Source organism: Rhinolophus sinicus, linkage group LG12, assembly GCF_036562045.2.
Source record: "Rhinolophus sinicus isolate RSC01 linkage group LG12, ASM3656204v1, whole genome shotgun sequence".
NCBI classification, from domain to species: Eukaryota; Metazoa; Chordata; class Mammalia; order Chiroptera; family Rhinolophidae; genus Rhinolophus; species Rhinolophus sinicus.
This window is the reverse complement of record NC_133761.1, coordinates 44,000,201-44,016,088: the sequence shown is the minus strand read 5'-3', so window position 1 is coordinate 44,016,088 and position 15,888 is coordinate 44,000,201. Positions and strand designations below refer to the sequence as shown.

At 46.6% G+C, this 15,888-nt stretch overlaps 1 protein-coding gene across 3 annotated transcripts in view; it reads left to right on the top strand.

Moving 5' to 3' along the window:
- The window catches only part of SIPA1L2 (signal induced proliferation associated 1 like 2), a 201,773-nt gene that overhangs the window by 130,160 nt on the left and 55,725 nt on the right, over window positions 1–15,888 (top strand). For all 3 annotated transcript variants that reach the window (XM_019712891.2, XM_019712888.2, XM_019712889.2), the window contains exons 8-10: window positions 5,202–5,359; window positions 10,639–11,215; window positions 15,089–15,363. In XM_019712891.2, coding sequence (XP_019568450.2) covers window positions 5,202–5,359; window positions 10,639–11,215; window positions 15,089–15,363 — 1,010 coding nt within the window. The remainder of the gene's footprint in view (window positions 1–5,201; window positions 5,360–10,638; window positions 11,216–15,088; window positions 15,364–15,888) is intronic.

Genomic DNA, 15,888 nt, shown 5'->3' with positions numbered 1-15,888 from the left:
GAGTGAAGCAATCATGGGGTGTTGTCTGTGGAGAGAACTCCACACATGAGCTTTACACTTCACCTTGGCAGAGAAACTTTTCCTTTAAACTGAAGCTATAAAACAGATAAAGGGACCACAGTGCCCGGCACACAGTGAACTTTTTTTAATGTATGAAGTTAGAGCTGCTCTGTTGGAAGGGGGCTGGAGCCCCATGGAGGTCCCCAAGGAGTAAGCCGACCTCTCACTCACTTTCTGAGACTCTGTTTGAAGAATGCTGGTCCTGGCCTCGTGCTGGGCTTGACACCTCCAGAGGTAATGGGGGCACCACTTGTCAGCTTAGAGCCAGGCTGGAACCCCTTCTCCATGTAATTTAGACAGATGGTCGACCCCTGCCTTAAAAGCTCTGTGCGCTTACTTCTGAGTCCCTAGTGGGTACGGATGAGGAACCATTCAGTGCTGGAGGAATCTATCTCCTTAAGTGCCGTACAAGCAGGTCCCGACTGCACTTGGCTCACCTGTAACATGGAATCTTTTAGAAGAATAAAATTTTTATTCAGCTTTCCATGATTTGCTTTGTTCCCAGGCCTAAATAGGAATGTACACTTACACCCGATAACAAGAATTGTTGCTTAGCATAAGGGTTGCTATTGCTCAGCGTCAGAACAGAAACACCTGCAGCTTCATAACCCTGTCCCTATCTTTCACTTTGTTATTAAATCATGAAAAATCTACATCTTGGTTTATTTTTGTTTCTCCATTTACAACATATTCAGCCTTGCTTAAATGGATTGTACATTTACTCTTGCTATTGGCAAAATATTTTATATAGTATTAATATTAAATATTTTGTATTAGTTATATAAAAATGATAAATCAGTGATGAATCCTTGACATTATAATTAAATTTGATAGGATCTTTTTCTGATCTGACGTAAGAGTGGTTAACTAGCTTTGGCTTTTCTGTGGGGAACAGTAGGCAAGGCTTTCCTTATCTAACTGTAGGTCTTTTGTGCTGTATTACTGGTGATGTGTGTAGGTTTCCCTCACTTTCTTATTCAGACGACTATTCTGCGTTCACTTTTTCCATGTTTTTCCACGGGCAACTCTAGATATCTCTTTAAAATCCAAGTGCAATTCTAACCGCTGGTGTACACTCTTGAGTGTAAAGTGTATGGGGATGTGTTGTGTGCGTGCACACATGCAACATTAGGAAGGTCTGCGAAGGAGGAGAAGCTAGCCCAAGCAAGAGGTTAGCAAGTTCCAAGGGCCTGACGCAGAAACGAGTGGGCAGGTTGGAGGGACAGGGTGGCTTTGGGGACCGTGGGGACGGTGGGGACATGTAGGCGATGGGTCAGGTTGGGGAGCCTTCATCAGCCCTGCTCCTACTGACTGGACCTCAGATTCCAACCCGAGGACTAAGGTCCAGAACTGGTGTGGTTTTTTTGTGTGTTTTTTTTTATGGGAATACATTCAATTTTTTGCTCAGTTTTGAGCTCATCTCTGAATTTCAGAACTTGTAATCATTAAGTGATGCAGTTTTCTCTCTGAAGTTTTGCTGATATTCACATACTGGTTTCTTAAGATAAGCAGCTCTCTGGAGATGTGCTTTCTCCAGTTTCAAGTTAAGCTTTCTCTTCTCTGACTCTCAAAACTTCTGAACCACATCCCAGCAGCTTCTCCTTCACGTTGTACAGCCTGCCTCCCTCCTTTCCGGAATTAGGTGCCAACTGCATTTTCTTTCTATCTTGCTGGGTTTTTAAACAAGAATTTGACAAATGAATCTGTTCACAGAGAGTCTCATAGATCTGCCTAGTTCACTCCCGTGCCATTTCGATCCAAGTGTGGCTGCCTCACAGCTTTTGTTTTCACCTGCCTTTGACTGTTGCACCAACTTACAGCTGGTCCTGTGGCATCCTGATGTCTGTTTCCGGAATTGAGAACCAACCCAAAGATTTCTATTTCTTTTGCCATGGAATTGGGTAAAGAATCACATTTTCACTTTCCTTGTCTTCACAAGAAAGAGCTTATGCCTGTTTCACAGCTTCAATCAAGTGCTGGAAATTTCATAGAATTGACTATGTAAATTCATGCAATGTAATATTTATTAACTTACTCTCGCAGTTAAAGACACTGAGTTGGTTCCCCTGGCTCCGAGAAAGTGCCATGAGCTTCCAGGGCCTAGAGAGTTAGCCCTAGTAGTGTGGTTCCTTAATTCCCCAAACAAATAGTGCCAGGGGGACCTGGCAGTTGGACCTGCCTTCCTGGTGTGCTGGGCTGCATTTATTTATGGGGTGACAGCTTTTCCCCTTCCATTTCCAGACTCTGATTATACAGACTTTCATTGACCACTTAGAACAAAATGTAACTAACCACTGAAGAAAACATTTACCTTTAAATAAGAAGTCCAAGAAATTACTTAGGTTATTTCATGTTGGATAAGATCTTAGGAAACAGTGAATAATGTTTCTGTTAACTCTCCAGATGTTAGACTTCTTTAGTCTCTAAGTAAATCCAAGCAACCTGTTAATAGACAAGGTGTTCTTTTTTCTTATTTTATTTTCCTGAGAAGAGCTTTTGCTTTTGCTCTTTTTAATGAATCTCCTTACTCCCGTCCCCTCCATATACTTTATTTTTCTGACAAAGCGCTTTTTGTGACTAGGGTTAAATTCACTAGACTTTTAAAACCATTTTGGGCCCATTTTACAAAGCAAAAGAATGTGCTTAGAAAGAGACACAGCAGTCTGACATGTCATCAAGGGGACTACCCTTAAAGTTTCATTTCTCTTGTGCTTTAAATATTCCTGTCGTGAATTCCCGGAGCAGTAAACCCGTCTTCCCTGAGGAGGAAGAGAAAATGGCTGAGTGTCCCGTTTGCTGTTGTGGTAGCCGCGGTAACGAAGCCCTGACAAGTCCGGCCGCCCAGCGCCTTTATTTGAGAGGGGGGCAGTCAGAGTGAAATTCAAAGTCAGAGTGAAGTTCAGCCTGACCCAGTAATCGCTCAGGAGGGGGTTGCACAGCTCACATGTGGCCTTGGCCACTGAGCTCCAGCTTCTGTTAGTCAATCTGAGAACTCCAGTGTTTCAAGGATACGGAGTCAAGTTCTGCGCAAGCTACTATGTTCTGTGTTCACCAGGTATGTTGAACACAACGTTAGGCGTTTGAGGTAGTTTCTTATATTAACTTTTCATTTGTTCCTAAATGTCCCTTGTCCTCTTACAGTGTATATGAATCGTGTGTTTCAGTTATCTGGGGAAACGAGGAAGAATATCTTAGACTGAAATTTTCAGTTTGTCTGTTGACATTATTGTAGATACTAATCTTGGCTCCCGTTTTCTTTCCTTTACATGGAATGTTTATTGTGGTTAACGTCTGTGTCCACTCTAGTACGTATGGGCAAATAGCAGGGCAAGTGTGACATAGTTTCTTACTGATTTTTTTCCATGCATCTGAAATGACACATTTTACTTCAGTGTCTAGCAAACATTTTTAAAACTACAGTTGATACATTGGGTTTGTAGTAATATATATAGTAGCATATGTCTCAAAACTTCACTGACAGTGAGATGATTTTCATATGCTTGTAACTTTAATCGTTAGTAGTGCAATAGGAATTTTCCAACACATGAGTCAGCAGTTTAACTGGCATAAAGACAACTCTGGAAGAATGAACATTTCGTTTCTACTTTCCCAGGCCTTTTATCGTGCTAAATCACAAGTCAGCGCCCTGATGGTGAAATCCTTTTGGTATCTGGGTTTAAAAGGTTGTAAAAGTTGAACTGAATGCTCTTTACAGTGTGAAATGTGTTCTGATGCCAAATACATTTGGGAGCAAGCTTGTCGTCTTCATTGTTGCTAGTAAAGTGGGATTTACTACCTGAGATGATCCCATTCCTGTGCTGACATCGCCAGCTCGTATAATGATGACGGTGTCTATTTAAACTGAAGATCACAGACTCCGTGAACGCAGATGCTTTCGCTGCAGAAACTCACAGAGCGCCTTGTACATGGATGTATCAGCATGTGTTCAGAGGTGGTCACAGTGTCATCTGCATGTTGTGTGGCTGTGATTATACGTTCCTATCATTTGTTTGTCCACTGAACCAGTGTGTGCTGGGTGCCTGCTATGTTCTAGGCAGGCCATTAGAGACTAGGACACCAGAAGTCAGCAAGGCGGCACCCCCTGTTCTCACAATGATGGTGACCTCACGTCGAAGTAAGCCAACAATTGAAACAGAGGACCACTAATGGGGTAGCAGTGGGCCTGGGTGTGTGAGTGGAGCACCGCTGGGGCTGGCTAAAGAAGTTCCTGTCAGGTGTGGTGACATCTAGGCAGGGAATCTGTGCTCTTGGGAAAAGAAACATAAAAAATAATGGTGTTATAATGCTACGCTCTGGGATCCCTCTTCTCCCTCCTCTCCCACCACCTTTGTAATTTATAAGATTACATACTCTTGGGTTTTCCAGCTGTTAATCTGATGGAATTCAGTGTTTCTGAATTACATTTAAAATACCAAATTTCGGTAAATTAGTTTGAATATATTATCCACCAAAATACCAGTCTTCTGTATTTTTGTTGTAGAAATGTGTGTTTCTGTGGGAGGACCAGGATACGGCCCCAGAGCAGTGGCTGAGGGCTTTGAGCCGGTCTGTACCCTTCCTTGGACCCTGTCTCCTCCTTTAAAGTTAGAGAGCAGAAACAGTAGAATTCCTTAAAGCATTCTGAGCTCTCACTGCTACCGTTTTAGGGTGAGAAGATAAAGAAGCGGGGAGAACGGAAGTTGAAAGAGATGGTTAGCTCGTTAGGCGTTCCCTGTCCCGGGCCTCCTAGAGGCAGCCCGTTTGCTTTCCTGTCATCGCAAGTGGGAGCCCTGGCTCCCAGAGAAGACCCTGCTTTTCTAAATAACTTCTTTAAATTGCAAGATTAGTTAATTGTATATATCGTGTTTCCCAAAAATAAGACCTAGCCGGACCATCAGCTCTAATGCGTCTTTTGGAGCAAAAATTAGCATGACATGGTCTTATATTAGAGTAAAATAATATAATAAAATAATATAGTAAAATAAGACCAGGTCTTATATTAATTTTTGCTCCAAAAGACACATTAGACCTGATTATCCGGCTCGGTCTTATTTTCGGGGAAACACAACACTTGTACATTTTGTTTCTGCTGAAAACCTTTTTTGTAACTCTGTGAGCATCTGTTCACTTCTTGACTGCAGCTCCTGAGGAAACGGCACATAGGAAACGACATCGTGACCATTGTCTTCCAAGAGCCTGGAGCACTTCCTTTTACTCCCAAGAGCATCCGGTCCCACTTCCAGCATGTCTTTGTCATCGTCAAAGTGCATCATCCGTGCACGGAGAACGTGTGTTACAGGTGGGTCACCGTCCCTGCTTCTCATGCTCCCAGGTGGATTTCAACAGAATTTTCCCCAAATAGTTTTGTTTTCCAATTATTATTTCTAACCCCATAATTATCCTTTTTTTTCTAATTATATTTCCCACTGCCTGCCCTCAGATACTTTCTAGAAGAAATAATTGCCTTCTTCCCACTTTTGAAAAAGTGAAATACCTAGCAGCTCAAAATCATAAATTATACATTTCCTCCTTAAAAACCTCCTCCAGCCTGTGCCAGAACCACAGTTTGGTTGTCACCAGCCTCGGAGATGGACGATGTGGCCATTTCTGTGCTTCTTCGGAGGAAGTAATTATCTTGGTGGCAAAACACTGCTTCTCATCCAAACGCTTGCAAGCACTTAGCCTGCAGGGCCACTGAAGCCAGGACTCGAGGCTTTGGTGGTGTCGAAAGGCCGTGGTGTGTTCAGAGCCCCGAGACTGTGTCCAGTGCAGCCTGCCTTTCTTCTTTACCCCTGAGAAACAGTTGTCTCCTTCTTAGGAAAGAGCTGCCGCTTGGGGACCGTGCAGTGGGGTCGGGAAAAGAGTGGGTCTGTGGCCGGAGGCTGAACCCAGCTCTGCGGCTCATCATGGTGCTTTGTAGGAATTAGTTACTTCTCGGAGCCTTTGGTTCCTTCTCTTAAACTTCAGGATAATAGTACCTACTTCAGTGTGTAGTTATGAAGAATGAATAACAGGAATCATGTAGAACACCAATTAGAGTCCCTAGCACTCATCAAAGGTTATTTCCTTTATAATCTTAACACAGTAGTTGCCAGTTTACTGCCGACAGGGCTTAGGCGGGCACAGGCGCGTAGGTGTGGGAGAGAGAGCTGAGCATGTGAGCACTGCAGGGCACGGCCTCCCGCAGGCAGGGAACCAGTCAGTACGTCACATGCTGTCCCGTGCCCAGAGCATCTCAGGAGAGCACAGCCTAGAGCCGGAAGTTCTTACCCTGAGTGCTGACTCCCAGCAGCTGGTTACACGGAGCCACCCTCTGGCCCCACCTACTGTGCAGTATCTAGTGCGATCGCCTGGAACCGACCTGGGAATCTGCACGTGTGAGTTACAGACTGCTGGTCTCATTGCCCAGAGCACCTTTCAAATATTTGAAAAAAGTATAATATCTATTCTATATAAATATTATGCTTAAATAGATGACGTTGGTGCAGACATGGTAAATTGACTGATTCTTCTAAGATCTCACCTGATGAATGGTAATTATGAAGAATAATCTTAAACGAACCTTCCTAATGGATTGGAAACTTAACCCCAGGGCTGTATTGTATCTGGTTTTATTTTATTGGCTGCTATTTTTAGGTCAAATCAAGTATTCTTAATTACTTTCTATCTTTGCTTTATGCTTATATAATGAGGGGGTTCATTAGCACACAAAATCTTAAAGATAAGTAATACATATTTTTATTTCTTTCAGGTTTTTTGGTTTTAATTCAATTACTAGAGAGGGATACTTTTCAAACCAGTATTGGTATAGATGTAGACCTTACCTGTAAACAAAAGGCGTGTTATGTTTCCTATGATGGGAGACAACGTGTGTAAATCGTTCAGAGATGGAGTCATTGGTTTTTAAGAAAGCACATTGTTGTCATTAAATGATCGTTTACCAATGACACTCAATTGTAAAGTCAACAGAGTGCCTTGGATTTTGGGGACTTATAAACTCCAGGAACATTCCTCAGCGAATCGATGCTAGTCGTCTGCAATCCCGTAGTCAAACCAATTCCATAGGATTTTATCAAACCATATGTTCTCTGTCATGTGTTACAGTGCCCAAGTTTTCCCAAAACACCTTATAGGTCTGTTTTATATACTGTTCCCTAAAACATACCAGTGGCAAATCAATTCATTAAAATAATTTCCAAGGAAACAATAAAACATAGTCCATGTCTACTGTTTTCTAAATTGCTATGTCTTAATCCACGGACATGTTCTAAAGAAGACTGGATGACAGCACACCGCTGGGGGAGCACCGCTGGGGGAACACCGCTTCCCTCGCGAGCTTTGTGCGCTTTGTGCCGGTGTTGAGGCCGTGAGCCTGGCTGTCGGGGACCTGCCAGGCCACTGAGTGCAGCCCCACGGTCCCTACGGGCTAGTGGATTGCGATGACCTCCTGATGAAAACTGCTGCCTCACACGTGTGCATGTCTCAAACGGGAAGGGATGCTCCCCCACTCCCCACAACGGCAGTCTCCGGTGTCCCCCAAGATGCAGGAACCTCAAGGAGGAAAGCCAGGTCCCCTTGAACTGAGAGAGAAACAAGGAGGTGACATCCCCAAAGCGCCATGTAACATGATTTTAGCCTGAAATTTGCAAAGGCAACCTTAACTAAGAGCCTGTTTCTTTATGTACGGTTCTTTAATTTGAATAGTTGCGGCCATTGCAGGGCTCACTGAGGGATTTATGTGTCCATGTACTTTCCAAGATAAACTCGTCCAAGATAAATGCACCCCTTAGGAATTGGATGACTAAATTCCTTGCTATGTGGGCTTGGTTGCTAACTCCCAGTTAAGAGCGAAGAAATCTCTACAGAAAATAATGACTTCTAGGTTAGCCAATTGAACACGTAGCCCGTCCTGGCAAAAATTATGTGATAATGCTAAGTTGATTGAGATAATAATGGTTTATGACAATAATAATGGTAAGTTTGGATAATAATCACATTACATGCATTATTTTGTTTAATCCTTACAGTGGGCATTTGAGGATGGCATTGTTTTAACCTCCATTTTACAGATGAGGAAACTGAGGCACTGAAGCGTTGAGGAGCTAGCTTGGTCAGTCTGAGCTGGTGCAGCTGGAATCCCAACGCAAGCACCAGATTCCTCACTGAGCCTTCCTGCAGCCCTCTAACTCACACATTAAGGAATGCTCATCTTGGTGGTGGGGCTTTTGGGGCAGGGGTCTTATATCTAAATCATCAACCAATGCTACGTGATTGGAGTAAATTCTGAATCACATTCCCACTCCCACCCATTAGGGTTTATCTGAATCTGGCAAAAGAACATTCCTCTGACCTCAGCTCTGCTTGAAAGACTAAGGATTCCATAAATTTTGTAAGGCAGGCTCTCTGACTGACCCCACCCACAGACCACCACAGTAATTGTGGAAGAGCCATGCCTCAATTTTGCTGCGTTTCTTGTACAACTTTGGTCCGAGATGCACAGAATTGCCGTTTATCGAGCAGGCATATTTCCTACCTTGTAAAAGGGACGTCCAGTCAGACACTCAGGTCCATACTTTGGGACACAAAGAACTGCCCTGTTTAAAGATGCCTCCCTCTGCCCGTGAGCTGCACAGTGAGGCCACCTGGGAGCATGCTGAGCGTGAACAGTTTTCCTGCTGCTTTGGCCTGAGTGCATACAAGCTGCAGTCAGACAGCAGCTTGAGGCCAGTGGAGCTGAGTGCATAGAAATGATCCCGCGAGGGGTTCAGTGGGGTTCGGCCTCCTCGGCCCCCTGTGGGGAGATTCCATCCAGGAATCTGCTCTTCACTGGAAGAGAAAACCACATGTGGGAAACGTGATCATGGAGAGCGGTCAGTGGTGTGTTATGCCCAGTACTGGGAGGGCAGACTCTGCAGAGGCCGTGAGCTCAGGGATTGAGTAGAGGAGAAGTGGCAGATGAGCCTGGACCAGCCCCAGTCCAGACGGGCGGCTTTGGGACAGTGCTCAGGGCCCTGACGTGAGGGACATTCAGTTCCACTCTGTCAAGAGCGTTTTTAGGCCCTTGGAGGACAGGAGTCCAGGCCCCACGTGACCCTGTGGATTAGTGCACGTACTCCTTATGAGGATGAGTTCGGTGCCTCTGCCCCACGGCAGGCAGCCCTTCTCTCCCGTTTTGTACCCACGGAGGCCCCATCCTGTCTTCCCTGTGCTGCCGTGTCCCCCGCCCCACCCCCACGCGACCCGGAAGTGGTTGACTGCTGCAGAGGAGAGGGGTGTCTGGGGACAGCGATCGCTTTAGAGTCTGACCGGCCACATTCTAGAAGAGGAACTGACACCTGACAGAACAGATTTGGACGGAATGTTTTCGTGCCTTAATTCACTTCTTTCAGGACTTTCTGCAGTGATGAAAATGAAGCCTAGATGCTTCCTTTGTTTACCCGACATAGAAAATGTCAGCCTGGGCAGGTGTGGGATTAGTGCACATTCTTGGTCTGCAGGAGCTACTCAGTAATTGGTAGTAGATACTGTAGATGCTGTGGGAGTCATTCATTCACTCCCTTGTCTTTTATTTGTTAATTTATTAACTCTTTATAATTGATCTTATTCCAAAAGGATGAGACAACTAAAACGTCTGTCTGACATAAGGGAGCCTTATTGTTTTGCTACATCAAGATGGTTGTTACTATTACTGTACCTTTGATTGTTTTCAATCCCTGGAATCTCTTAAAACTCCCATGAAACTTCCATTCAGATTTTCAGAATGTGATCAAGTGAGTGTTTCCATAAGAAAGACACTTGAAAACGTTGGTGCTGTAAGTATGATCATTCTTTCCAGCACCGGTGAATCGCCAGCCACTGGGGCAAACCTCACTTCTGTTGGAAGTGTCACTGTCTTTCTCAGCGACGACCAGCCACAGAGTTAGAGTACCAGCCTGGCACCATCTGAAACTCTGGGTATCCCATTCCACTGTGGATTCATTACCCCTTATCTTAGCTTGGTGGCCATGACAAAGCACTACAGACAGAATGCTTTAAACAATGGACATGTCTCTCTCACAGCTCTGGAGTCTGGAAGTCCAACATGAAGGTGCCGGCAGGTTTGGTTTCTCCTGAGGCCTCTCTCCTTGGTTTGTAGATGGCCGCCCTCTTTCTCTGTCCCCACATGGTCTTCCCTCTGTGCATGGGTGTCCTGGTGTCTCTCTGGGTCCTAATCTCTTTATAAGGACACCAGTCAGGCTGGATGAGGGCCCACCCGAACGGCCTCATTTTGACTTAATCATCGCTTTAAAGATCCTGTCTTTAAACAGTCACGTTCCCAGCCACTGGGGTTTAGGACTGCAACATACACATTTTGAGGGAACACAGCTCAACCCATAACACCCCCACCCCACCATCTAAGAAGTTTGAAAAGTTTTCTTTAAATACAGACAAGCCAAAACTTGGCATCCAGAAGTTCGGATACCAAGTAGCTACAAAATAGACGGCTAAGTAGAAAGTGCGGGTACGTGTCAGATTTCTGAAGGTAAATATTATGGCATCACAGCTCATCTTGTTTCTTTTGTTTTTTTTCTTCCTCAGTGTTGGAGTGTCTAGATCAAAAGATGTGCCACCATTTGGTCCTCCAATTCCCAAAGGTGTAACTTTCCCAAAGTCAGCAGTGTTTCGGGACTTCCTTTTAGCCAAAGTAATTAATGCAGAAAATGCAGCCCACAAATCGGAGAAGTTCCGAGCGATGGCCACGCGGACAAGGCAAGAGTACTTGAAGGATCTGGCGGAGAACTTTGTCACGACCGCCACCGTGGACACCTCTGTGAAGTTCAGCTTCATCACACTGGGCGCAAAGAAAAAGGAGAAAGTCAAGCCGAGGAAGGACGCGCATCTGTTCAGCGTGGGGGCCATCATGTGGCACGTGGTGGCGCGGGACTTCGGCCAGTCGGCGGACATTGAGTGTCTGCTTGGGGTTTCCAACGAGTTCATCATGCTGATCGAAAAGGACTCCAAGAACGTGGTCTTTAACTGCTCCTGCAGGGACGTCATTGGGTGGACGTCTGGACTAATGAGCATCAAAGTGTTTTATGAAAGAGGAGAGTGTATCCTGCTGTCCTCGGTGGATAACTGTGCTGAAGACGTACGGGAAATTGTTCAGCGATTAGGAGTAAGTACAGGCTTTGTTTCCCACTGTCCTTAGGTCTTCAGTGCCCGGTTCTTAGTGGCTTCCGTTGTGGAGCTTCCACCATGATTGTGGCACCTGGGGAATGAAGGACGATGTCTTAAGGCTACAGAGTTGAATTTTAAATGTTGTGCCGTTGCTGAGTACACAAATGGTGGACCATCACCCATTACCAATTGATTGGAAAGGGAAAGGGAAGCCAACTTTCAAAAGGGAATATTGGGATATAGTTTTATAGCATTTGAAGGAGCAACAGGAGGGTGGCCAGCCGTCGTGCTATTGTAGAGACTGGCAGGGCCGCCTCCCACAGGGAGCTCAGAGGGCACAGAATTGCCCTTGACACCGGGGGTGCGTCCTCTTTGCAGGTGCAACTCTCTGCCTATTTATACGGCAGGCATTTTGTTCAAGCTGCCAGGTTAAATGTGTCCTTAGTCTTCCAGCCACAGTTTCTTAAGGTTTTGTAGGATTACCCATTAAATTAGATAAACACAAAAGTCAAGACAGAGATTTTTTTCTAATGTTATCTTTAGTAGAAAACCCCTAAGTGATGTCCATGGGTTTAACAGTTATATTTCTCCTAATTTTAACAAAGGAGGATACCGGTTTTAGTTTGAGTATATACCATAGCGTTATAAGAATAAATCAAATATAACGAACGAAACATGCTTTGATAAAAGAATTCCTCATGTCTAAATCTTCCCCCAAGGGGATGTATATTTCATCAGTTAGAAAAGATTTAGTCAATTATGGATCATGAAAAATGAAGAAATTATACCCATTTCCGGCCCCTTTCCTCCCACTGAGGATGAATCTCCCCTTTGTTATTCAAAATGATGTGCAAAAAGCAGTACTGTCAAGTCTGAGTCTGCAGCCCTGGAGAAATCATTTCGTTATTTGCAGACACTGTTTCCGGGAAACGGCCTCAGTGTGTTCCACAGTATTATGGGCTGTATGTGCGCAAACCTCACGGCGGATGGGACGGTTAAGCACGGGCCTAGTTTATGTATCTGGAGAATTGAGTTATCCCAGGGCCTCTCAGGACGTGGCGTGCTTTCGGGGATGTGGCAAATGTTTCTCTTAGGAGACCCACTGAGCCATCATAATCTGTGCTCCCAAAAATCAACACAGCTGCGACTTCACCACCCCTGAAATGCAGGTCCCACGGGCTCTTCACATTCCCTGTCCCGCAGACCCATCCCCCCACTTTCCTAGAAAGTGACCGCATTGCCGATGTGACTGAGGTCCCGGTGTGTCGGGTGTGTTTGAGGAAATAGGTTCCATGTCCAGGATGACTTGCACAGGAGATGCTGGAGACAACACCCCAAAGACCCAAGGGAGGGGCCAGGGTTGGTGCAGGGCCATGGCAGCAGAAGTGGGGCCACTCAGGTGGCACCTCTGCCGGGTGGTGAGCTCAGCGTGAGTTCTGTGGTGGGGGATGGGGAATGAAAGGTATCTGTTAGGCAGGTACCACACGAAGGCAATGAGAGCTCGCACCGAAAGGCACTGGCAGGCCAGCTTCCTGGCGGGGCAGCCTCTGCGCTCACACCGGGACCCTCTTAGAGGGGCCCATCCTGGCTGGGTGCTTTGCTCTGACTGTCTTGGAATTCTGAGTCATGTCTTTTTTTTTTAAGGGGAACAGGACTTTATTGGGGAACAGTGTGTACTTCTAGGACTTTTTTCCAAGACAAGTTGTTGTCCTTTCAATCTTAGTTGTGGAGGGTGCCGTTCAGCTTCAAGTTGTTGTCCTTTCAGTCTTAGTTGTGGAGGGCACAGCTCATTTCCAGGTCCAGTTGCCATTTTCTAGTTGCAGGGGGCGCAGCCCACCATCCCTTGTGGGAGTCAAACTGGCAACCTTGTGATTGAGAGGACACGCTCCAACCAACTGAGCCATCCGGGAGCTCAGCGGCAGCTCAGCTCAAGGTGCCCTGTTCAATCTTAGTTGCAGGGGGCGGAGCCCACCATCCCTTGCGGGACTCGAGGAGTTGAACTGGCAATTTGTGGTTGAGAGCCCACTGGCCCATGTGGGAATCAAACCGGCAGCCTTCGGAGTTAGGAGCACGGAGCTCTAACTGCCTGAGCCACCGGCCAGCCCCCTGAGTCACTTCTGATGACGGGGTCCTGCATTTTTAAGTTGCCCTGAGCCCTACTCATCATGGAGCCAGTCCAGGGTACATGGATAGGAGGGCACCATTTTCGTGTGACAGTTGAGTCCATGTAAGAATGAGGAACTCCAAATAAATGGAGAATGGGTTTGTTCAGTGAATGTTAAGAAGCAAGAAACAGCAAAATACCTCAGTAGGGGAGATGGCAAGTGGTGGGAGGAAACCAGCAGAAGAGCTACAAGAGCTAGTCCTTTCACTCTTCACCTGACATGCGCACGTTAAACTTCCACAGGAAATTTGTGTTAACATCGGAAAGAAGGCAGGGCACATGGCACATGTCATCTTTGGTAGGAGAGCGTAGTTGAAAAAAACTTGCAAAAGAAGTGATGGAAAAATGAATTCAGGTTGTACATACTACAAGTACTTTTTCAACAGTTTTAAATTTGTTCAGTTCGTAATTTGGAAACTTCAATTTTGCAAATCTTCACCAGTATCTGAGACCAGCAGTCCCTTTCCCCACATTCCTAAGCTCCGAACTGCCACATGTGTCTGTGAGGAGCTGATGGTAATGTTTGCACCTGTGGTGGTCACCATGGAAACCTCAGACACAGCCCCCATCCCACAGCTGTACGTGCAGTCATAGGTCCTGGCAAATAGGAATCTGAATTCAAAGCATCCTTCATGGAAATGGAGCACTTATTAAATGAAAACTTCCGACATTAGCTCTATGCTTTGGGGATGCGGGTATGATACCTCCTGACTTTAGATTCCCCACAAATAAGTGATGCCATGGGCATCAGATGCCAGTTAATGAACCCTTGGTTTTCTTCCTGTGCATGGGAGCTCTTCTCAGTAAGCACTTTTGGGGGTGGCCTTCGCCAATTCTTAGTGCTTTAGTGCACCGAGTTGGATGCAAACCACCCCTCTGTCCTGTTCCTTTCTGTGACACTGCTGCAGACTATACTCTCGGGGAAGGTAAAAGCATGGGGAGGTTGCCCATGGCCCCCAGGAGATGGCTGGACGGAGGAGAGGGCCTGCAGGCCCAGGAGGTCTTGCTGCCTCTAAGAGCTCGCTGGCCTTGGAGCAGGTGCCAGGGAGCCTGGCTGGCAGGCACACTGGCTGTGAATGGTCCCCAGCAGCCAGGCAAGAAGCTCAGTCAGTCCCCAGGGGAGGGGTCCTAGAGGCCAGAACTGGGTCCACAGGGCTGGTGCGCAAAGAGCACGTCCAGCTTTCCTAGCATTCTCACCGGCTTCTGCCCATCCTGGGGGCAGGTCTTAAGCATTAGCTTGGAAGGGCTGGCGGCCGTATTGAAGTGGAATGAAGTTGAATGGTTTTACTGCTCGACGGGTGGACGGGTAAAACGTGCAGTGGTTTCGAAAACGTCTTTACATTCTTTGCCACAGCCCATCAGGGACGAATGGAAGTCAATGCTTAAGAGCCAAGTGAGCTGGCATAGAAAGGAAAGGAGGGAATTATCGGAACCCACTTTTAGTTCACAAGCTCTAGGTCAGTGGCTTCTAAGAAAAAGCAGGACCCCTGTGTCAGGAACGGATTTGCCTTTGAGGAATGAAACGATCGTTTTACTTTTGTTATTTTTTTTTTGCGGTTGAGCTGTGATTAATTATGATGAACTCTGGATTGAAATGTGTCCTTGTCTTGTCCTTTGGACAGTTCGATGGAAGAGGCTGTGAGGGCCACGGGGAGAGGAGTGGGCCCGAGGCCTGTGTGCACCTCTGACAGTCTCCTGTCCCCTTAGATAGTGACCAGAGGCTGCGAGACCGTGGAAATGACCCTGCGGAGGAACGGGCTGGGCCAGCTTGGCTTCCATGTGAATTTTGAAGGAATCGTTGCCGACGTGGAACCATTTGGCTTTGCCTGGAAGGCCGGCCTTCGCCAGGGGAGCCGGCTCGTGGAGATCTGCAAAGTGGCCGTGGCCACTCTGACCCACGAGCAGATGATCGACCTGCTCCGGACGTCCGTGACCGTGAAGGTGGTCATCATCCAGCCCCACGACGACGGCTCTCCCCGGAGGTAAGGCATGGCAGGCCCGAGGAGGCTCACCCCGCCTCAGCCTCCCTGGTGGGTGCTGACCTAGCTTCTGCCAGGGCTCTGGAAAATGTCATGCAGGGTGTCCGCGACCAAAGGTGTTTGGACACCAACCCTTAGAGCAATTTAAGAAGAGCTTTAACAGGCTCTTAGTGGATGATACATGGTAAATTGTAGTTTCCTGAGTCATTTCATGGGACACTGACCCCGTGAAAGCTGAGGTGTTAGACACTCAGGAGCTGCACCTGCTCAGCTCCCCTGGACCAGTGGTGAGCTGAGCGGGAGTGTCTGCATCACCGCGCAGCCTTAGGAAGCTCGGCTCTCCTCGGTGCTGAGACCCCTTTCCGTAGTGGGGTCATTGGTCATTGACAGGACGTTTAAGCGATCGGTACCTCATGTCTGAACGAATGCCGGACATCACATGTCCTCTGCGTGGTGACCGCTGCGTTCTGCTTGAACTGTTGGGGACATTCTGAGAAGCTGTCAAGAGAAGCATGAAAGGAAATGGCT